Below are 22,824 nucleotides of genomic sequence, written 5' to 3' on the forward strand. Positions count from 1 at the left end.
TTCAATAAAAATGTTTTTTTTTTTTTTAAATACATTTAGAATTGGTTATTAAAATGATTTTCAAAAAGGCCTATATAATGACACTTATATATATATATATATATATATATATATATATATATATATATATATAATAGATTCAAGTTGCTGGAAACATTCCTCAGAGATTTTGGTCCATTTGAACATAAGAGCATCACACAGTTGCTGATTTGTCGGCTGCGGATTCATGAATCTACTGCTCCACCACATCCCTAAAGTGCTCTATTGGACTGAGATCTGGAGACTGTGAAGGCCATTTGAGTGTAGTGAACTCACTGTCATGTTCAAGAAAACCAGTTTGAGATGATTTGAGCTTTATGACATGCCGCGTTATCCTGCTGGAAGAAGCCATCAGAAGATGACTACACTGTGGTCATAAGGGGATGGATATGGTCAGCGACAATACTCAGGTTGTGGCGTATAAACGATGCTCAGTTGGTAAACCCTAGAGATGGTTGTGTGTGAAGATCAGCGGCTTCTGAAATACGTCTGGTACCAAAAACCATGCTATGTTAAAAAGTCAAATCCACTTAAATCACCTTTCTTCCCCATTCTGATGCTCAGTTTGAACTTCAGCAGATCGTCTTGACCATGTCCGAGTTGCTGCCATGTGATTGGCTGATAAGATATTTGCGTCAATGGGTGGACTTAATAAAGTGGCCGGTGAGTATACTGTATATAAATAAATATTCTTTATATAAGAAATAACACACATTTTATATATATATATATATATATATATATATATGTGTGTGTGTGTGTGTGTGTGTGTGTGAGATAATAAAAATATCTTAGTCTAAGATCTTAATCCTTTTTTTTTTTTTTTCAGTAAAACAAATAATATAAAACAATTTCCCAGTTTATAAATGGCTGGATAACTGCAATGCTGTACCGTAGCAATGAGCATTGAGCTAAAACTAAAGAGTTTGAGATTTCTTTGGATAGTGTGAATATCTTGTGTCATTCTAGTCACGGATTATTTGTGTGTTTTCATCCATCTTAATGAAATGTGTGCAGTCCAGCTGAAGTCAGCTATGCTCAGTTCACCACGTACCTCGCAGGCTCACAGACTCATCATTCCTGTGAAGGACTAACTTCTCTTGGCAGTCCTACAGCATATCAACAAACACCTTGATATTTGCTAAGAACAAACATTTTAAGCTTATGGAATACATCGTGTAGTTATTTGGATTCACATTAAGTTCTCTGTGTTGGACTTTTCTTTTCTTACTGCTGTTTTTTTTTTTAATCATAGGTTTTAACTTTTAAAAAGGATTATTTTAAACTCAAATAACTTGTGCAGCAAGTAGAGTATACAGACTGGCAATTATGCTTCAAATAATTAATTTTTCCTAAGTTTTCTCCAGAAACATATTTTATCCATTATAAGGCATATAGAAATCTCACATAAATATGTTGTCAATATATAGATATCTTATCAATATCGATATATAAATATCTTGAAATTGCCTTTATGTCCCTTGAATGACAGTTTTGCTCCATCTGTTATTGAAGTAAGTGGTAAATAAAAATGGTAACTTGTTAAAGTTACAGTGTACATGTATCTTGTTAGTTGGTTAATTCTCACTTGATCTCCAGGAGTTGCACGCCTTCACTTCCAGCTGCAATGTTAACATATCATGATTTCAGCATCACATTCAGCGTTCACTCACAAGAAGAAAATAAGGTTATACAGGTCATACAGGTTTAGAATAACATGAGGTTGAGTAATGATGACAGAATTAGAAAAAAATGTATGAACCTAAGCATCTATGCATTTGGCCAATGCACTTAGTACACTGTAAATTATATAAGTATAATTCATAGTTCATCTTGTGCCAATTTTGAACAGGTTTTATGTGTAAACATATTGTGTAATCTACTGAAAAATGTGAAGCATAAACAGACCTAGTTAGTCATCAGTTGTATCAAAATATTTTTTTTATTAATTCATTACAATGAGTACAAAATATTATATATAAAAATGTAAGTACTTTTTTTAGAAACACTAGGCCTAGTTTATTGTGCCAGTGAATGTTATTCTGAATTCAGGTGATTCTGGTACTTCAGTGATGGAAGGACAATATCCGACTCTCAGAGATCCTCAAAGAGGCTTCCTCTTAAAACCAAACACTACAACAAAGAGGATCATCTCATATAGTGCAGGAATCACACTAAAACATAGAGAGGAACATGATTACAAAATGTTTTCAAAGAAAATTCATTAATAAGTCACAGTTATGCATTGTCAGTTAATTATTTACCGACTGACCTACAGAAGCCAAAGATCCACCAGTAGATGGTGCAGGTCCATTGCTCAAACAAGAAGAAGGCCAAAGCCACAGACCCACTGGCGTGACATCCAATAGCTGCAAAGTGATAGTTAAGTGAAATTCTGTACCAGTATGAGAGCAATATCATTTACAACTAAAAATGATTAATTGGTATCATTGCAAATGTCATTTTACCAGTGGCATAATCAAACACGAACATCTCATTGTTTTGAAATGTACTGTCTGCATTAGTTTTTGGACTGCTCTAGGATAATAAAAGTAAAGCTATCCATCTCAAGAGGACAACTAAACCTGCTTTGCTGTGTCATAACATCTACGTGTAGAGCCTGCTGATGATGTGCTACTGGTAAGGATACACAGAAGGGCTTGATTATTGTTGAACATAGAGACTCCACAGAGGAACCCAACCAGCTCGATGGCAAACAGGCCCAGGGTTACGGATAATGCCACCACAAGCCTGCTCTCCAAAATAAATGATTAGGAAGATCAATGAGCATTTTTACTACAGTACATATTATGAAGTAAATAACATGACGATCATTTTTTGTTCAGAGATAACTTAATATATATATATATATATATATATATATATATATATATATTACAGTTCAAAGGTTGGGGAAATTATTTTAAGAATTTAAGAAATTAAAATGTTTATTCAGCAAGGCTGCATTAAATTGATCAAAGTGACAGTAAAATAGTTTTATATTGTTACAAAAGAAAAACTATTTCAATACTGATCTTTTGAAGTTTCTATTTTTTAAAAAAGTATCACGGTTTCCACAAAAAATTCAGCAGCACAATTATTTTCAATATTGATAATAATAAGAAATGTTTCCTGAGCATCAAATCAGTATATTAGAATGATCTCTGAAGGATCATGGGACTGAAGACTGGAGTAATGATGCTGAAAATTCAGCTTTGCTTCACAGGAGTAAATTTAATTACAAAAAATATATTACAGCAGAAAACAGCTAAATTGTTTCAATTGTAATAATATTTCACAATATTACTGTATTTTGATCAAATAAATGCAACCTTGGTGATCATAAGAAACTGTGTGAATGTCTAACTAAAAAACTGAAATTATTGAAAAAAAGAAATGTCTGCATGGCACAATTCATTATATCTTTTTTTTTTTTTTAAAGGATAGAGCAATTAAAAAAAGGGTTCAACTAGATTTGTACTTTTTATCATCATATTCATTTAATTTGTCATTGGCCCACACACTTTGATGAAGCAATACTGTACATAACCGAGACAGTTGTCCTTACCGTGTGTCCTCTAACCTGTATTCTTCATTAGTGTAGTCTAGTGGGAGGCAAGCTCTGACACTGTTCTCCTGTGGAATAGTTCAACTCTTTATCACAGGCCTGATTGCAATGATATACTCTGATCAAATAATGATTAAACACACGAGAAGTTCTTAACGTTACCCGCGACCAGAATATGATGATGACTATTACAAGGTGCGCGATGAGAGTCAGGAAACGGGCTGGAACCAGACTGCTTAACACCGACATTGAACTAACGTTAGACAGAAGAATACGACATCATGTGAGATTAAACTAAAAATGAACACTTAAAGGCTTATTCGTCTTGTAAACTAGCGATTTACAGAAAACGTGTGACTTCTAACCGCGGATATACGCACCTGTTTCTAAGGTGTTAACACTAGCTAAGATAGTTCAGTTGGTGAGCAAAAAGTAAACGGTCGACAAAGTAGAACCTGAATATAACGCTTCTAGGCATCTATTATACTGAATTACAAAAGCTGTGGACGGTTCTCTTTCGCACAAGCTTCAGGTTGCTACGACAACACTCTTGTTCTTGTTTATTAGCGGGTTGGCAAACCAGCTTTTTGGGTGCATTACCGCCACCAACTGAACCGGAGTGTGGTACAGCAATGCGGAAGAACTACCCTGACAAAAAAAATAATAAAAAATAAAAATATATAAATGAAATAATTACTTATTCGATTACTTATTTCTATTCTCTTATATGATCTTGTTGCGTTTATATATTGTAACCTCATCTTTCATCTTACATTTTATTGCCTTTAATGACGTCTAGCTTTTTTCTGCAAAACTCGTCTTTCATTTTCATACTCTGTACAATATAATATAACATGTTCAACTGCCTCTTCTACATTACAATAACTGCACAAACCATTATGATGCTTTTTTATAAATGTCTTCCCACATTTCCTTCCATATATTATTTGTAGCGTTTCTTGGTTTCAGATTTGCTGGATTTTCTCATGAGAACTGTGATTTCAACATTATTGCATTTTAATTAGTTTTTTGTTTATCCACTACCTCATGTGCAGGAATCCAAAACACTCTTCTTCTATTTGGCTAATACCGGTATGTACTTCAGAGCCCTCTCTGGTGTACTTATGTACTGAAATAAAAAAATCTAACAGAATTATGCTGCCACCTATTGGCAGGATTCGCTCTCTGACTGTGGTTTTCAACGGGGTCCTTAGTAAACTTTCAAAGGGGACAAAAATGTCTTAAAATGATTTAAAATAAATTACATTTAGATAAAAAAAAAATCATATCAAATTTTGAATATGCATAATTTTTTAAGCTTGAGAAAATTCTGGCATAGTACATGCACTGCTGAGATCTTTTTCACGGCAACATAAAATTCTGGCAAAGAAAACTATTTAAATGTGTTCCCCCAACAACCATCAGTGAACAGGTGGCATTGGAAAATTCTTAAAATGAATCATGATTTGGTAGGCTTTATTTACAGACCTATTTTCTGGAAGGCGTAATAAAAACATCTGTTTGAATTCTGTCAGAATTTTTGCCAGAAATACAAGATAGAATGCATTCACTGCTATATCTGTTGGGATCCAAAAATCAACTTTGACAATGGAGACAATGGGGAGTTATAAAAATGTAGATATATATGCTAGCTCTAATGCAAATGCAAGATATTTAGATTATGGTGGGAAATACTTTTGCCATTTGGGCTTCAGGTTATATAAATTACAAGAATAGGCAAACACACCTTATTGCCAATTTAATTACTTGCATTATTGTATCTTCGTTGTTGCATCCGTTTTCCTTCTTGGACAGTGCTTTTTTGGGTACCTGAAGTGTCAAGAGGAGCACAAAGTGAGCCGTGTACGACCAAAAATGTTTTATTATACAGACATATTTATTATACTGAATACTGATCATATTTTGTATCGTTCTGTCTAGGAGCAGATCACTGAAGGGGCTGGTCTGTGTGTCTACAACAGGCTACTATTGGAGCAGAGGAAGCCAACTGAAATATCGCGAGATTAACATCCCCACTCGCTGCTGTAAGATGGAGAAGTTATGTTGAGGCGCAATCGAGGTAAGAGCTTAAATAAGTCTTTGTCTGTTTGGTGGAGACGTCTGTGGCTGACTCTACATGACCGTTAAGAGTAACCGACGGATTTGCTTGCGAGCTGTACGTGTATACTGTCATTAAAATGAGTGTTTTTGATGCAAAGACCGGACACTTTGCTAATATAAACCGCCATTTTTAATTTGCGGTCGGACTAGCATTGTGGTGTGTTGAATGCTCGCGCGATGTGCGCGCGCATAGATAGACTGAAAACTGTTTACACTCAGTAGGAAGAATCGCTCAAATTAAATTTGATACTTGTGCGTGAGTGTAAATGATGTGAAATTGGCGAGTAATGTCATATATGAGTCTATCAGTGGATCACGACGAAAAGAGCATGCGTATGTGATAGCGTGTGCTTATGTGATAAATGAGATGTACAATTTAAAATTGTAACGTTAGTAGGATTTCTGTATTTCAATCTTAAAGGCCTCAAAATTAGGCTTCAAAACATCCTGTTCTCTGTATATGGATGTTCATACCCAATTATTTGTCGAGTCGTCAAGTGCAGCAACAGTCTTGACACCTAAATTCCTCTGGTATGGCCTTTAGGGGGTTACATTTCGCAATTTTGGGTTTAAGTTATGTGGGCCCATTATAATACACATTTCCTTCAGAAGAATTCACTGTTTATATCCCCCAGACATCTGTTTTATATGACCTACTATAGAGTTTACAGCTGATGGATAACATGGGTCAGTATAACCAAACTGAACCTGACTGATGTTGTAAAGTGACTCCACTCCCCTAACAGTAACCCCCCCTTATTGGTTTTGTTTTGTTTTATTTTTTTATTATTATCTAAAATGATGCTGATGACTGGAATGAAGAAATGAAACATGCCAAACTACAGTAAACAGAGTATGGCATCTGTGTCCAGTGAATGAGAAAATTATTTAAATCGAATTCTAATCATACTATAAGTGTAATGTATTTCTTTTCCAGCTAGTTAAGTTAATCAATATTAGAATCAATAAAATCCATATTTGGGAAATCTATATTTTATATAATATATTGACATATCTCTTAATGTAGTGCATGAACAAAAATATTTCCAGACTGCTTGAATGATTGCAAAATACATTAACTTTTCTTTTAGGCTGATAAATGCATTCCAATTATATCTGAGCTTAAACCTTCCATATCTATAGCTCCTATGTATTATTTCAGATACATGTATTTTTAACCTAATAAAGTAGACTTCAACATCATGTGTGACACGCTACGTTCGCCACAAATGCAGCTACGCACAAGTGCAGCAGTAAAAAGTGAGAAATTGAGCCGTCCACTGGAAGTCAGTGTTATGGTAGGCCCGAGTGGGAATGATTCAGCGAGATATTCTGCGTTTCTCAGCTAACCAACCACACCAGCGCATGCACGAGCATCTCATCCGCCGCCACCACCGCGCGCGCTTCACCGGCCACAGTTCATCGAGACGAAGCGCTTGCTGAAAATGTCTGACAATATACGCTATGGTACGGCTGTGGAAGCGCTGTGACAGACGCTGTTTTTGTGAGCTGGATATTTGAGGGGAGTGAGCGGGTTTGCCGGAGCAGGCCAGGCTGAGCCAGGCTCTAGATTAGACCAGAGCATGTGTGCAGCCCGGAGGAAAAATATTGACCTGTGTAGCTTCGCTCCTGACGTATTCCGCTACACTCGAGCCCTATATTAAATGTTTGGCGAATGTTTGTAGGAAAAAAATGGCTATGGTAAAGATTTAAAGAGTGAGTTGAAGATTGCGGGTTTGTGTTGACATGTTGAGGGGAAATATGTGCTGCTTAGAGCTCTGTAGCTCGCGAGGTCGAAATCAAAGATGTCGCGCGAGCGGCTAACGGTCAAATTTCCTTTCAGTTCGCGTCCGGTAATTTTGTTACCGTTTATTCAAAAACCGGCGATGATCATGTTTTATCTGCGCCATTAAATAAGAATGACGTGACCACGTTTATCCGCAAAACTTAGCTTGCTGACTGAGGTAGCTTGTTAGCAAGGAAAAACTAGATAGCATGTTAGCTGCTGCCCTTTTCCTCAAATTGATCTCCGTTTGCTGGCTTGTTTTCGTTAGAAATAGCCTAGTTAGTGAAATAATATGTCGGGTTATTGTTTTATTTCCACAGTGGCTGTGTTACTTTCACTTGTTCATACAATTTGTTTGTTTACGGTGTTGTACTTTCGTTTATGGGCTCCGGTTAGTAATGTCATTGTAATTTGATGTATTCGGTAACTAGCTGCTGAGTTGCTCGCTCCCACGTCTACAACACCATTTGGTTCTCTGACAAGAACTTAATTATTGTGTTTCTATAGTAATTACATTTACGGTTAAATAGCATAGCTAGGTAACGTTAAAGTTTTGTGTAATGTGTTGGGTTATTTTTCCATGTCAGGTTTCTTGATCACAGGCCAGTGCTTCTCTTTGGCCGGGTTCAAGGTCCTAAATCAGTTTTGTTTCTCAGAAGGAGTGCACAAGTTACTAAAAAACGCTACATTAACATCCTTTTGTTTCAGGAGCAAATCGAATATTTGAATTCATTAAGGGCATGTTTGTAAGATGCTAGAGATTGTCTGTGCCCAGAATATATGCCCTATATCTGAACCAATGTGGGTTGCTTTTCCCATGGCTTGTTCTCAGACTTTTGTTAACTTTCTGCCAGCCCTAATTTAGTTTTTATTCTACAGCTAATTAGTATAGGATAGTTTTTGACCATGTAGAATAATTATTTTTGATATACTTTAAATTACCTCTTAAGCTGTAGTGTAGAGGTTTTGTGCCTTTATTGTGCTTTTGGCAGCAAGATCACAAACATTCTTATGTTCATCCTAATGACTGTTTCACTTTCATCTTTTTTTTTTTTTTTTACTATAGGTTTTTGCACATGAAAAATGCCGTTAAGTTGGAATTGCCAAATCATATACCGTAAGTTCTTTTACATTTTCTGAGTATGAAGGGTTATCTCCATAAATATAATTTGGATGAATGTTTACATTGATACTTTGGCACTTAATCCTACATTTGGATCTGATTATTTATGAATATGTAATTGTTCTTGTATGACTCAAAAATACACCTCATAAGGGCTTTTCATACTGCACTTAACCCTGGGTTGTTGTCATTATAAACCACTTTTTAAGCCCCAGGTAAAGAAACATTTCACACTTAACACGGTTTTGGGGTGTCAACCCCACATTACATTGCTAAACTTGTACAGTGTGAAACGATGTGGTGTTAGAATGTTACAGCTAGAAGCTAGGCAACAGACACTTAGTTGTGTGCCTCGTATTCACATGCTTTAGACAGTTACAGAAACACTGAGTGTTGTAGGAATAGTAGTTTGGCGGAAAAAGTTTGACGGAAAATACGTAAAGAAGAGCTATTTTTACATTTATAGTTTGAAAAGTCTATTCAGGAAAAACTTGATTGTGTAGTCGGCAATATATAATACAAAGACTTTAGAAATGCAAAGACAGTGAGTGTACTCATTTTACTTATTAATGGGAGAAAGTACAACACACAATATGGCGGAATAGTCTTGCCTCTATATATAAAAAAATTTACCACTGATTGGTAAAGTTAATGCAGCTGCCATTAGAAGCTTCAGATGCTATTGAAACAGTCAGTGTTCTGAGACGCGCACGTAGGACTGAATATGCGCTGCGCATTGGCTGGTCTAGCCTGAAAGATAAGCTTTTTTTGACGCTATTTGCACATAAGAAAGAACATTTATGAGACTGTTGTTGTCAGATTTCATTCGTAAGCTTAGTGAACAGCTTTGGAGAATTTAATGTTTCCCCATTCAAAGAGATGGATGTAGGCTACTTGCATGACTGAAACAGCTGCCCATGAGGCTTTTAAAAGATGGCCGCAAAGTGAAATAACTTGCCTTACAGGGACTTTGGTATAATATGAGGATGCACAATGCTAGAGGCTTTATGTACACAGGACATGTGCTGCTTTCATCCAATCTGCATTGACACTGAAGATAAGGATTAAGGACATTAATCCAGGGTTTAGGAATGTACAGTGTGAAACTTCAATTTATGAATACCCAGTATTCATTTTTAACCTTGGGTTAAGGTTAAGTGTGAAACCTGAAGCAAGATAACCCAAGATTCCGTTTATCCAGGGTTTAGAATGACCTAGGGTTAACTAGTTCAAGTGGGAAAAGCCCTATAGTCTTTTTTTTTTCATACTTTGGCAGTGCTATTATTGAATGCCATGCAGATTATTATTGAGTAGCATGTAGATAAGCATTATTCACTTAACAATTTGATTGAGCTTTTTTTTATTATTCTCCCTCATGATTTGATGTGCTTTTTTGTAGGAACCGAGTGTAGAAATTAGTGACCATGAAGGTTGACAGAAGTAAATTGAAGAAAACCCCCACTGAAGCGGTAAGTATGCAGGATTTCTGTGCATTTGGAGTATTTGAGGTTGTGTGTGTGCATTTCCTCATTGTTGACATGTTCTCGCGTTCCTCCTCCAGCCTGCCGACTGCAGGACTCTCATAGAGAAGCTGAAAGGATGCAGCGATGAACAGCTGTTGCTGGAACTGCAGCAAATCAAGACCTGGAACATTGGCAAGGTATACACTAGCACATGTACCATCATAGTGTTTAATATGCATGTTCAGATTTCTAATGACGACCTGTTTCTCTTCACAGTGTGAGTTGTATCATTGGGTGGACCTGCTGGACCGTTTCGATGGCATCCTCTGTGATGCAGGGCAGACAGTGGAGACCATGGCGTGGTTGTTGGTGTGCGACCGGCCAGAGAATGGGCAACTAAAAGCCTTATTGCTGGCAGTGCTCAACTTCACTGCGTTGTTAATCGAATACAGTTTTTCAAGACACCTGTACAGCTCTATAGAGGTACCACAACCCCTGACCAAAAAAACCTGCTTCTTTTAGCCTTAACTTGTTCATCACAAGTCGATTTTGAGTGTTTTTTCTTTTTCTTTTTGTGTCTGTAGCACTTGACCACCCTTCTAGCATCATGTGACATGCAGGTGGTTCTGTCTGTGCTGAATCTCCTGTATGTGTTCAGCAAACGTTCCAACTACATCACCAGACTTGGCTCAGACAAGAGGAGCCCACTGCTTGCCCGTCTGCAACATCTGGCTGAGGTATGAAAGCTCTACTTTTAGTCATTATCATTCTTTTCTCAGTTTTGATTCCTGAAGTCAAGAAGATTGAAATGCAGTGTCAGGAAGCAGCTGCAAATCAACGGCCTTTGAAATTTGCAGCAGTAGCATGCAGTGTTTTAAAAACACTTGTCATTTTTAAAAGTTTATTCCATGAATTGTGTCTGATGCTAGTGTGAAATTTTGAATCCTTGTTGAAATGAGTTTTGTATTGGTTCTAACTAAAGCAACATGCTGACTTGGTTCTGTACAGACAGATTCTTTCATGGTTTGTTCACTGACATTTGAAGGTTGATGCGTGTTTTCTTTCATCCTACACATTTTCCTGACTCTTTTATTTCCCCTGTTGTAGAGCTGGGGTGGTAAGGAGAATGGCTTTGGTCTTGCAGAGTGTTGCAGAGATCTGGCGTTGTTGGTATGCTATTGTGCTCTATTACATATTATAATATGTAGTTTGTGCGCACCATTGATATAAAGTTATGGCTAAATAATAAGGATAGCCCAGTAACCCAGGGCTAGGATGAGAATGTTTAGGGGCAGTTGATGAAACCTTTACCAGTGTAGTGTTGTTACTAAATCCTACTTCCACTAATGATGTACATTTTTATGCCCTGCAAACTTAACTAACTTAAGGCCCATTCACACCAAGGAGGATAACGGGAAATGTGTAGTTCTAAAAATCATTCTAAATATAAAAGAATCCTCACCACAACAATAATGATAATGGCACAGATAAACAATCACTTTCAGAACGATTTTTTTCAAGCTGATTAACTATAAAAACATTGACAGCCAATCAGAATCCATCCTTAAGCATTTAAAGTGGCAGACAACATAACTGCAGTGCGTGCCTACAATAAACAGAACGATATAGTCCGCTAATATAGTTAATCAACAAATATAGTTAGTGTAGTAGTGATCTTTGTAGTTCTTGTTCTTGGTGTGAACGGGCCTTTAGGCATGCAATTTCCAAGTGTTTGTTTTTTTCTGATGTGTGTATATTTGCTTTATGCAGAAATATCCACCGAGTGCCACCACATTGCACTTTGAGTTTTATGCAGAACCCAGCTCTGAGGTCAAAGTGGAGAAAAAGGTATGCATGGAGTCATGATTCCCTTTATTATGCCATTCTCATTCAACACTGTTTTTTTTGTTTCTTTTTTGTTAGGGAAAACAGTTCATTTCTTTTTGTCCTGTTTTGTTTGTAGAACCTTTTAACCTTTGTTTTCCTTTTCCCCTCTTAACAGTCGAGCAGTAATACGCTACACTACATTCATATTGAACAACTTGATAAGGTGAGTTCCCATAGTTGTTTTCATTTGCCATCCTTATGGAACAGTTAATGGAAGTGCATAGACCTTTAATAGCTATTGATTGCACTTGAATTTAATTTCTGCTTTTCCCCGGTGCGCCCTCAGATTTCCGAGAGCCCCTCAGAGATCATGGAGTCTCTGACGGCTATGTACAACATCCCAAAAGACAAACAAATATTGCTTTTCACACACATTCGCCTGGCTCACGGCTTCTCCAACCACAAGAGAAGACTGCAGGCCGTGCAAGCCAGGCTGCATGCCATCTCTATACTCGGTAAGTGACCCCTCTGGTACTGACCAAAATAAGTACAGGTATTTATATTCATGAAACGGCACTAGGCTCTTGCTTTCTGTCTGGTGAGGTTGATCATATGTAAATGTTTTTTTTTTTTTTGTGCAGTGTACTCCAACGCCCTCCAGGAGTCAGCCAATAGCATACTCTACAACGGGCTTATAGAGGAGCTAGTGGATGTACTTCAGATCACAGACAAACAGCTGGTGGTGGGTAGCAATTATTAATGTTCGTTATATGGTATAAATACTTGTTGCACTGTTTAGAGTGATTGCCAAGAGTTTTATTTTATTGATGAACCCTCAAAAAAGTTATTGTTGCAGGACATTAAGGCCGCCTCTTTGCGCACGTTGACATCCATAGTCCACCTGGAGCGCACCCCCAAACTCTCCAACATTATCGACTGCACAGGAACAGCCTCCTACCATGGATTTCTGCCTGTGCTTGTCCGCAACTGCATACAGGCTATGATCGGTGAGGAGATTTTAGCTGATTTCTTTACTTCAGCTTTTTCTTGGTTTGGTGACATACTGTTCTTATTTTTGCTGGGGGTTTCAGACCCGCTGATGGAGCCATACCCCCACCAATTTGCCACAGCCCTCTTCTCCTTTCTCTACCACCTGGCTAGTTATGATGCAGGCGGAGAGGCCTTAGTATCTTGTGGTATGATGGAGGCGTTGCTAAAGGTTGGTGCTTTGCTGCTTCCTCTCCAGCTTCCTAAATTTTGTAGCATTTAATAAGGTGTTATGTGAGGGTGTATTGTGATCCATGCCATTTCTACATCAGGTGATCAAGTTCCTTGGGGACGAGCAGGACCAGATTACCTTTGTGACGCGGGCAGTGAGAGTTGTGGATCTCATCACCAATCTGGACATGGCTGCTTTTCAGTCTCATGGTGGCCTTTCAATCTTTATCTGCAGATTGGAGGTATTGAAAGCTGCCCCTTGTTCCTGCGTAAACTTTTCAGCTTTTTGCCCTCTGCCCTTTTGTTGACAGAATGTGACCCCATTGTTTCTCTGTGCAGCATGAGGTTGACCTCTCCAGGAAAGAGTGCCCTTTTGTAATCAAACCAAAGATCCAGAGGCCCAGCACAGCTACTGAGACAGAGGACATGGACACAGATATGGACAGTTAGTACTATCACTGTTTACTATATAGCAGTGGCACTATATTTAGTTTATCCTCATTCAAATCTGTGTATAGTATGCAAAAACTCTTATCTCCACACTGGGGTTTTGTAATGACTAATAAGAAATAAAATATTTCACTTTTTCTCACTATTATGTAATTTTAAACTTGTATGACTGATTTTCTTCTGTAGAACCCAGAATACATTACCAGATATCCAAGCTTTTTTTCCTCCTTACAATAAAAGTACATAGTAATCACAGGCTGTCTAGCTCCAAAAAGGATGTAAAGGCACAATATGACACATGCACCATATTATAAGTCTTCTAAAGCCAAATGATAGATGTAGGGGTTTGGAATGATGTCCATTTTTTTCTTTTGTGTGAAATACTCCTAGAACATTTGAAGTTTATATATTTTATATTTCATTTTTCCAAAATCAGTAAAAATGCTTTTGTCAATGTAGTGTCAGAGGTTGCCATGGAGAGCAGTCCTGGCCCATCCACTTCTTCTGGTTCCAGAGCAGAGACAGATTTGCGAACACAGAGCAATGCAGCCAGCACCCCCAGAGCAGGTACACTATGTACATTAATTTGCAAGTCAATGGGTTTCCTTTATAGTGGTACTAGTTAAACAATGGAAATTTGATTATGCACTTTTTTTCTTTCCTAACAGGAGTGCAGTGCATCCCTCAGCGGGCCGCTCTGTTGAAATCTATGTTAAACTTCTTGAAAAAAGCCATTCAGGACCCTGCATTCTCTGACGGCATTCGTCATGGTATAAAACTCATTGGATTTAATGATGCTATTGTTTTTACATTGTGGTTAAGTGTTTTAATTTGCCAAAAGTGATGTTCACTGCCTTTGCACTCTTTATAGTAATGGATGGGTCCCTCCCTACCTCTCTGAAACACATCATCAGTAATGCAGAGTATTATGGACCCTCACTGTTTCTTCTGGGTAAGCACATGGAGAACAGAACTTCTAGTGCTGTTGAAATATTAGCCGAACTCTTTATGCACAACTTTGTGCGGATCTGGCTTCAAGGTCTTCTCTGTATACAGGAGTAGAAAGTTGCAAGTGCAGTATGGTTAAAAGAACACTCTCAGCCCTTTGAATATTGTGAAATTAATTAGTTTGAATCTTGTCTATTTATTTGCCTGCCCTAAAGCCCATATAGCTTTCTCACTCTATTTCTCTCACTCTCTGTTTCAGCAACGGAGGTCGTGACAGTGTTTGTGTTCCAGGAGCCCTCTCTACTGTCATCTCTGCAGGACAATGGTCTCACTGATGTCATGCTTCATGCACTGCTCATCAAAGACGTGAGTCTGCCATAACATAAACTTCTTTTTTTTATTTTTTACTTTTTATCTTATGCCCGCATATTCTGTCCATTCAAAACTCCTGTTGTCTGTTTCAAGGTCTTTGACCACCCCAAATTCAATCATGCTAGACACTCCATATCCCTTTTCCTCCTAAATCCCTCAATATTTCTCCATTTGCTGTATTCCTCCTTGCATATTCCAGCAGCTCATCACACACCTTTTAGACCTTTTATTTGTTTGTAAAGGTCCCTGCCACCAGAGAAGTGCTGGGTTCCCTGCCTAACGTCTTCAGCGCCCTGTGCCTGAATGCCCGTGGTCTGCACTCATTTGTGCAGTGCCAGCCCTTCGAGCGGCTGTTCAAGGTGCTGCTCTCACCAGACTACCTGCCTGCCATGCGCCGCAGACGCAGCTCTGATCCACTAGGTGAGTGTCCCCTATAGGTGTATCTGTTTCTCCGCAGAGTCAGTGACTTGTTTTTGGAGATAATGGGAATGTGTTTCTAACAGTCAGTATAATTTTATGAAACAGGTGACACCGCCTCTAACTTGGGCAGTGCTGTCGACGAGCTAATGCGGCACCAGCCCACGCTTAAAACAGACGCTACAACAGCCATCATCAAGGTAAAAGCAGCTTGTGCAACTTTGACACATTACTTTTAGAAATTCCCTTTTATTGCAGTGTAATTTGCATATTTAAACTCACATTCATTCTGAGACCTGGAATTTTGATTACTGTCTTGACCTTTAACAGTTGCTAGAGGAGATCTGCAACTTGGGCCGATCGCCAGAGTACATCTGCCAGAAACCCTCCATACAGAAAGCAGACGGGACCGTCACTGTGCCTCCAGCTCGATCAAACCATGCTGCAGAGGAGGCATCCAGTGAGGATGAGGAGGAGGAAGAGGCTCTACATACCTTTAGCCAACAGCAGGGGGAGCCAGAAAGCAACAGGCAGTTAGTGCATCAAAATAGCTTCTAGTATATGGGCAGACGAGGAAATTTAGTATTCCTTGTGTTCAGTGCCATATGTGAGAAATCAATGTTGATAAATGGGGTGTTTTTAACAAATGAATGTTATTTACAGAGTGGTGGGAACAGAAGAGCGAATCCCCATTCCTCTCATGGATTACATCCTGAATGTGGTACGTGCTGATTTAGACACTTTGTATCTCATTTTATTTAATCTTTTATCTCATTATTCTTCTTCAGACTATATTCTGATTCAGTCTTATCACATAAGCTCAGTTCATTGGCTGTTTATCAAAACTCAAGTCTGTTTTTAGACAATAAAACTTAGGACTGGAACTAAAAAATGTGCTTGTTTGCTTTTAGATGAAATTTGTGGAGTCCATTCTGAGTAACAACACAACAGATGACCACTGTCAGGAATTTGTCAACCAGAAAGGACTTCTACCATTGGTGTCAATTCTTGGGCTGCCCAACCTGCCCATTGACTTCCCCACCTCTGCTGCCTGCCAAGCTGTGGCAGGAGTCTGCAAATCTATACTAGTAAGTGACACCTACCTAAAGGATATCCAGCAGTTTTCCTGTTTCAGGAATTTTCCTATAGATGCAGTGATATTTACTGTTTAATTTGATTCTTTTAACCCTTCTCTTTGTCTCACTGTGTCTTAGACTTTGTCCCATGAGCCGAAAGTTCTCCAGGAGGGTCTATGTCAGTTGGACAGCATACTGTCTGCTCTGGAGCCTCTTCACCGGCCCATCGAGGTTCCTGGTGGCTCTGTTCTGCTCAGGGAACTGGCCAACGCAGGCCATGTCACAGATGCCACATTGTCGGCACGTGCCACCCCACTGCTGCATGCCCTAACAGCGGCACATGCGTACATCCTCATGTTCGTTCATACCTGCAGAGTCGGACAGGTATGCATATAGGCAGCTTTTTGTAAACTTTTTCAATAATTAATTTAAGTTGATAATCAATTAATCTGTTGATTTATTTCTTTGTTTTCAGAGTGAGATCCGTGCGATCTCAGTGAATCAATGGGGATCTCAACTGGGTCTTAGTGTTCTGAACAAACTGAGTCAGCTCTACTGCTCTCTAGTGTGGGAGAGCACTGTGCTGCTGTCTCTCTGTACACCAAACAGGTTAGTACTGCTCTCATCTTGCCCATGGTGAACACATGGTGGACCTTTTATTAATCCACTCCAAAGGCATTTTTAAATCTCCATGATGTTTAAAGTCCGCATAAAATGAAAATGAACCCTATCTGTTTTGTAAATGGATAATTTTATTGTGAAGGGTTCATCCATGTAAACCACCTCTCTGGTTACATATGCCAGACTTCTTCAATTATGTAATCTGCTTAAACTCCTTCCCTCCACAATAAACTGCAGGCTAGCGTTAATTTATGAGTGTAATCCCCACATCTCAAAATCCAATCAACAACTGATGAATAGAACCAAGTCCCTACCCTACATATTTTTTTCTTTTTCAATAATCTATTACGCTCACATGTACGTCACAATGGACCCTTTTTACATTTCAGGGGTTCTCAGAAGCGGAAGTAGTCATAGGGGGGTAAACTTCTGTAGTGATGAATGGGAGATGACTGCAAATATAATTGTTGTATTCCCATTTGCTCTAATAGCAAAAGAAAAAAATTCCATGATAGCATTTCAATGATTTTCCAAAATAGAGAAAAAATAAAGAGAGATTGATTATGGCAGCTAGAAGAGAGAATGATGTGAAATTTGCCATCACTTCCTCTGCCATTGTATTAGAAACACCATCGCAGCAGTGTTAATTTGTGTTATATTACCTTGGCTGTAAATAAAAATAAAAAACAAAGTATTGCATTATAAATGTATATTCTGTATTTTAAAAATGAAAATAGGAAAAACTTTACTAGATTTGCGATGTTAATAACTGTGGAAATGCGTCATCACAGCCTGTGAAATGTTTCCGGTGTTTCCGCTACATTCATTCTGCCGTGGCGGACCGCCACACCTAAAATCATTCCGCCACGGCTGCAGCTTCTGCGTGAGGTCCGATATTGTGCATACTATTGTTATTTTTAAGCCCCACTAAAGGCATACAAAACATTGTAAAGCACAAAGTTTTCGCACTATATTCCATGACTAAAGTCATTCAATAGCATAATGTGAGGTAAAAATGAATATTTAAGTCGTTAAGATAAAGTTAATGGAAACTCATCTCTCCTCAGTCATTCTCCATTCAGCATTCAAACAGCGCGTCACGTTCGGTTATGACAGTAACACGACGACATTTTCTTCAAGATCAATGTTCCCATTATTATACTTTATTTGTAGATAAAGGTTTATAGTTTGCATAAAATGACTTTATCTTGCTGGAGTTTATAGCACTTTCTAAATCATATTCCTTTCTCCCGGGTGTCTGTTAGATTACAGCACTGGAGTAGAGAGCACTATGAATTGTTCTTCATGCGCACTGTAATTTAAAACTGTTAAAAGAAAATTCTCAATAAACTGTTGCATAAATATAATGCATTAAAGGGATACTCCACCCAAATATGAAAATTGTCATCATTTACTCACCCTCATGTTGCAAACCTGTATGAGTTTCTTTCTTCTGCTGAACAAAAAAGGAAGATATTTTGAAGAACGATTGGAACCAAACAGTTCTTTGGCACCATTGACTTCCATAGTAGAAAAAAAAGCCCCACAACTGTTTGGTTCCAATCATTCTTCAAAATATCTTCCTTTGTGTTCAGCAGAAGAAAGAAAATCATACAGGTTTGCAACAATTTGAGGGTGAGTAAATGATGACAGAATTTTCATTTTTGGGTGGAGTATTCCTTTAAGCATAAATAGATATAATGTCTTCGCTTTGTGCTAGTGTTGCACGGTGCACCGATACTTCAAAAGTATCGCGATTCTCGGAAATTAAAAACGTCACGATTCCTAAATTTATTAGTATCGATACTTTTATGAATGACCGCGTTCCAGATTTGTAAGAGACGTACTTCATGTTGGTGTGTGCAACACACGCTTCCAGTGCCTCCCTATAGACGTCTGTGTTTCTCACGCACGCAGCAAAGAAGCTGCTGCTGTCATGAGACAAACACTACAGCGAGATGGGTGCATGTGCGAGCACAAGTGATACTGTGGCCGCCGGTCAGTAGCGGAATGGCAATCGGAAGAGTCGGGACTTTTCCCGGTGGGCCGGTAGTGTTTCGAGGCTGCGAGGGCCGGTCTGATAATTATACATTGCAAGTTCTTAGCAACACCATCCGGCGGCCTGGTGTGCGGCCGCTGCCCGCTGGTCAAACTGTGCAGAATAGAGAGCAGAGAGTCTCCGCAACGGCGGAAGCGCGCGTCCGAGTGAAGACGGTGCACGAGCCGCAAAAGACACTGTATCCATGCAACTGATAGCAGTGAAAAAGAGCGCTCAGCTTGATTTAAAAAACAACAGATTTTAGCGCTAGATCTCTTATTTAATAGCAAACTAAATTAATGCTCTGCTAGTTAACTGGAGATGTTTTATTTATATTAGGTGTACAACCTCCCCCCCAACTTTCAACGCTAATAATTTGAAATCTGCTAAAATAAAGCATACAAAACATCAGCTAAAATTATCTATAGGCTATATGATTATAATCAGAGCATGTGCATGTTTGTCAGTGATTTATTTATATTAGGTTATTACAGCATTTAAAGAGTACAGACCTACGCAAAGGAGATGTATTTGTGAAACGCCTTGTAAGAAATACTTTTCCTTTTCAGGAAAAGTATCGAAAAAGTATCGCAATTCTTGACTTGGTATCGAAACAATAATTTTGGTATCGTGACAACACTACTTTGTGCTTTGAACTTTTCAACTTTTCAAATTGATGTACAATACTGTACAGTATTAGGGGTGGAACGGTACACAGAAGTCACGGTTCGGTTCATACCTCGGTTCAGACATCACGGTTCGGTACGATTTCGGTACAATGGAGGGAAAAGCTAAACAAAAAATGCAGAAGGCATTGTATTTTTTAAATAAGTTTTATTATTAAAGGCATAGAACCAGTTTATTTGTAGTGCACTGACAATAGTTTTATATAATTAGTTTATTAATTAAATTAATAAAAAGACAAAAAGACCTTGCGATATGTTTGGTAATTGTACCTGAATTAATTTAAAATTAATTTGCTATATTTCAGATCAATATATTTGTTTTCCTTAATTTTAATTAACATTATTAATTAACAATGTAACATGATTCTCATCTGAATTATAAATAATTGATTTCTGTATAAAATAATACTACCATTAAAAACACATTCGATTTTCTTTTTTAATCAATGTAGAATGTGTAAGATTAGTGCTCCGAGGACAAGAAATGAAAACCAAATGCAATATGATGAATGTCCAAAAGATGGGACCCACAGACTGTTTTGAAATGGAGATGGATAAATATGTATTGCTTTTAAAACAGTGTGTGTGATTTTGGTTGGGTGACACAGTTGTAGGTTACAGTTTGACAAGAGTTTACAGTGTGACAAAAGCACAATGTTGTGTTTTATTGCGAGTGTACACAAATATAAGTAAACACTTTGCAGGTTTAATGATCTGAACAAAATGACGGAGTATGTTTTTTATGTTGTTCGATCGCGCCCGCGCCCTCTCTCTCTCTCTCTCTCTCTCTCTCTCTCTCTCTCTCTCTCTCTCTCTCTCTCTCTCTCTCTCTCTCTCTCTCTCTCTCTCTCTCTCTCTCTCTCAAATTCAAATAAGCTTTATTGGCATGACTTATACAGTATTGCAATGAACAAATAATCAATAAATTAATAATGTAAACAAATGCATGAATACATTACATTTATATCATAATGAATCAAAATGAAATATATCAAAATGAAAATAAACACACAGAAAAAACAAAACAAAAAAAAAAACAACAGTTTTGAACCAATATTCAGACTTTAGTTTTGGTTTTGTCCACTGGCTGACTCTCGTAGTTTGTGGCAGGCTATTACATAATTTGCTGCTATTGTGATTGAGCAAGAGTTTTCTCCCAAAATATGAATTAATTTTTCTGAATTTGGCAATGCCATAAAATTTGGTTCTAGCTGTTGGAATCTAGTGAAATAGTCTGATCTAATGCTGTGATAGTGATCGCAGTGTATGAGGAAGTGTTCTTCTGTCTCCACCTCTCTCTCTCTCTCTCTCTCACACACACAGTTCGATCGCGCCCACGCATCTCTCTCTCTCGCGCACACACACACTCCAGCATTGCAATCTTGACATCGCAGCCCATTATGCGGTCACACCAAACGTGAATAGAGCGTCTAGTTCGACGCTAGTCCAAAGCGAATAGGACGCGCGTAAAGCCAACGTTTGAAGTGAACGCGCGTTCAGAGCTAAGCTGATGGTACAGATTATGTGTCCCTAAAGAAACCGCGTATCTAACAGTAGTTACCCAATAAATTAATTAATTTGCACGTGAGTTTTATTTATTTTTATACCGTGTATTCTCTGTGTAAATTCGTGCACCGAACCGTGACGCCCGTACCGTTTCGGTTCAAAACGAATACATGGACCGTTCCACCCCTATACAGTATAGAATAGGGCTGTCACTAATGATTATTTTGGTAATCGAGTAATTGGTCAATTATTTGGATGATTGAGTATTGTATTATACCAAATGCCTGCAGAGGCCGCCAATGGCCTGGTGTTACATTTTACAGCAGATCAAATCCTTGATTTAATATTGACCAAACGACATTTAATTAAAATGTTTACTCAATCTTAATATTTGACCACTTCTTTACGATAGAAATGCTTCAGCCAGTGTAAATTCTTGATCAAGAATATGTGGACAATGGACATGAAAAACATGCAACCTCTGAGCGTGGATAAAGACTTTTATCTTGAAATCGCGATGAACAGTTTGCATTATTTAGAAACACATTGATGTGTTGGTGTAGGTTTATAAATGATTTACCTTACACATCTGAATGAAATGGCACACATTGCGTTCCCAGATGAACGTTAAAAGCAACCCAAATTCATCGCATATGCAGAAATGGAGTTTGAGACATGCTCCATGCATGTAAATGATAACAGTTCATGTGGAGCAGCATTTACTGTGAATGGAGCCGCTCTGAGACGCACATAACCTACACGCATGCTAATAATTAAAGCTCATATAATAAACCTGCAGGGCATATTTTTATTTATTTAATTGAATTGGAATCGCAGCCTTTGTTAATTCACAATAGCACTATGCTATAGTATGGTTTTTAAATGCTTTTACATTGTGCAGCCTAGAAAACTGTCTAATAATTAGTGGTCGTCCGATATTGTTTTTTTATTTTTTATTATAGCCTATTGTTTGCCTTTGTTACTATTAATATAAAAGCAAATGCTATACTTATTAGATTGAATTGTTAAACAAAGAAAGTAAATGTATGCGAATAACGTATTAGATATGGCTGTTAAACCGAGACCGTAAACTAATAGAGAAAGAGAATGTGAGAGATGTGAGCTCAGGTGCTGCCGTTCTCAGCGCCGCCAGTCAAAATATAAGTCTGGAGTTGTAACACAAATATGGAGTTCTAACACATCGGCCAATCAGAAAAACTTTTCGGCCAGTGCCGATATTTAAAAAATGCCAAATATCGGTCGACCACTACTAAGTGCGATTCATGGATTCTCGTCCGTGGAATGCGCCACTTCCGGTATTTTGCAGATTACTCAACACGTGTAAATTGCAATCAAGGATTTTTTTTAATCGAGCACTCAAATTTAATCGAGGAATCTTAACAGCCCTAGTATAGAAACATAGCTGCAAGCAGCAATTATCGGGGCCAAGTGCAAAGAAGACAATAAGATATGCCAACATGGCTGGGAGGGTCAGACCAACTACAACAATGAGAAATTAAAGACATTTAAAGATGATTTTAGGCAAAATGGCTGAAAAATCATAT

General features: G+C 38.1%; 2 protein-coding genes across 13 annotated transcripts in view; one reads left to right on the top strand and one right to left on the bottom strand.

Annotated features, from left to right (window-relative positions):
* Positions 1 to 2,059: 2,059 nt before the first annotated feature.
* tmem107l (transmembrane protein 107 like) lies at positions 2,060 to 4,131 on the bottom strand. 2 transcript variants are annotated; one of them, XM_056239365.1, is made up of 6 exons: positions 3,988 to 4,131; positions 3,770 to 3,860; positions 3,608 to 3,675; positions 2,690 to 2,790; positions 2,312 to 2,408; positions 2,060 to 2,213 (listed from the first exon to the last, which is right to left on the bottom strand). In XM_056239365.1, exons 2-6 carry the CDS (start codon positions 3,854 to 3,856, stop codon positions 2,144 to 2,146), a joined length of 423 nt encoding a protein of 140 aa, XP_056095340.1. In that variant the 5' UTR covers positions 3,857 to 3,860; positions 3,988 to 4,131; the 3' UTR covers positions 2,060 to 2,143. The 2 variants fall into 2 exon arrangements, with proteins under 2 accessions (XP_056095340.1, XP_056095329.1); XM_056239354.1 differs by having other exon boundaries at positions 2,690 to 2,793.
* A 1,476-nt stretch (positions 4,132 to 5,607) lies between these two features.
* The window catches only part of huwe1 (HECT, UBA and WWE domain containing E3 ubiquitin protein ligase 1), a 63,915-nt gene continuing 46,698 nt past the window's right edge, over positions 5,608 to 22,824 (top strand). For 6 of the 11 annotated variants that reach the window (XM_056239272.1, XM_056239338.1, XM_056239322.1 and 3 more), the window contains exons 1-26: positions 5,608 to 5,687; positions 8,581 to 8,631; positions 10,037 to 10,106; positions 10,199 to 10,297; positions 10,377 to 10,583; positions 10,685 to 10,837; positions 11,208 to 11,270; positions 11,871 to 11,948; positions 12,103 to 12,150; positions 12,274 to 12,442; positions 12,569 to 12,669; positions 12,772 to 12,934; positions 13,019 to 13,146; positions 13,247 to 13,387; positions 13,485 to 13,590; positions 14,055 to 14,162; positions 14,264 to 14,365; positions 14,467 to 14,547; positions 14,803 to 14,909; positions 15,137 to 15,335; positions 15,441 to 15,532; positions 15,663 to 15,865; positions 15,996 to 16,053; positions 16,244 to 16,420; positions 16,547 to 16,792; positions 16,884 to 17,017. In XM_056239272.1, the coding sequence (XP_056095247.1) occupies positions 10,062 to 10,106; positions 10,199 to 10,297; positions 10,377 to 10,583; positions 10,685 to 10,837; positions 11,208 to 11,270; positions 11,871 to 11,948; positions 12,103 to 12,150; positions 12,274 to 12,442; positions 12,569 to 12,669; positions 12,772 to 12,934; positions 13,019 to 13,146; positions 13,247 to 13,387; positions 13,485 to 13,590; positions 14,055 to 14,162; positions 14,264 to 14,365; positions 14,467 to 14,547; positions 14,803 to 14,909; positions 15,137 to 15,335; positions 15,441 to 15,532; positions 15,663 to 15,865; positions 15,996 to 16,053; positions 16,244 to 16,420; positions 16,547 to 16,792; positions 16,884 to 17,017 (3,008 nt within the window). In that variant the 5' untranslated portion in view covers positions 5,608 to 5,687; positions 8,581 to 8,631; positions 10,037 to 10,061. Of the gene's footprint in view, positions 5,688 to 7,030; positions 7,196 to 7,375; positions 7,395 to 8,580; positions 8,632 to 10,036; positions 10,107 to 10,198; positions 10,298 to 10,376; positions 10,584 to 10,684; positions 10,838 to 11,207; positions 11,271 to 11,870; positions 11,949 to 12,102; positions 12,151 to 12,273; positions 12,443 to 12,568; positions 12,670 to 12,771; positions 12,935 to 13,018; positions 13,147 to 13,246; positions 13,388 to 13,484; positions 13,591 to 14,054; positions 14,163 to 14,263; positions 14,366 to 14,466; positions 14,548 to 14,802; positions 14,910 to 15,136; positions 15,336 to 15,440; positions 15,533 to 15,662; positions 15,866 to 15,995; positions 16,054 to 16,243; positions 16,421 to 16,546; positions 16,793 to 16,883; positions 17,018 to 22,824 lie in introns of those variants that run through there. The other 5 variants (XM_056239308.1, XM_056239301.1, XM_056239344.1 and 2 more) reach the window with 5 other exon arrangements.

Source organism: Rhinichthys klamathensis, unplaced genomic scaffold (assembly GCF_029890125.1).
Source record: "Rhinichthys klamathensis goyatoka isolate OS25496 unplaced genomic scaffold, OSU_Roscu_1.1 h1tg000020l_1, whole genome shotgun sequence".
NCBI lineage: Eukaryota > Metazoa > Chordata > Actinopteri > Cypriniformes > Leuciscidae > Rhinichthys > Rhinichthys klamathensis.

Excerpts from the sequence above, each read along its gene's own strand:
- tmem107l (XM_056239354.1), bottom strand. The coding sequence starts at position 3,856 with ATGTCGGTGTTAAGCAGTCTGGTTCCAGCCCGTTTCCTGACTCTCATC. Across the intron at positions 2,794-3,607 it reads TACAGGTTAGAGGACACACG|CAGGCTTGTGGTGGCATTAT; the intron begins GTAAGGACAACT and ends TATTTTGGAGAG. Across the intron at positions 2,409-2,689 it reads CAATAATCAAGCCCTTCTGT|CTATTGGATGTCACGCCAGT; the intron begins GTATCCTTACCA and ends ATCACTTTGCAG.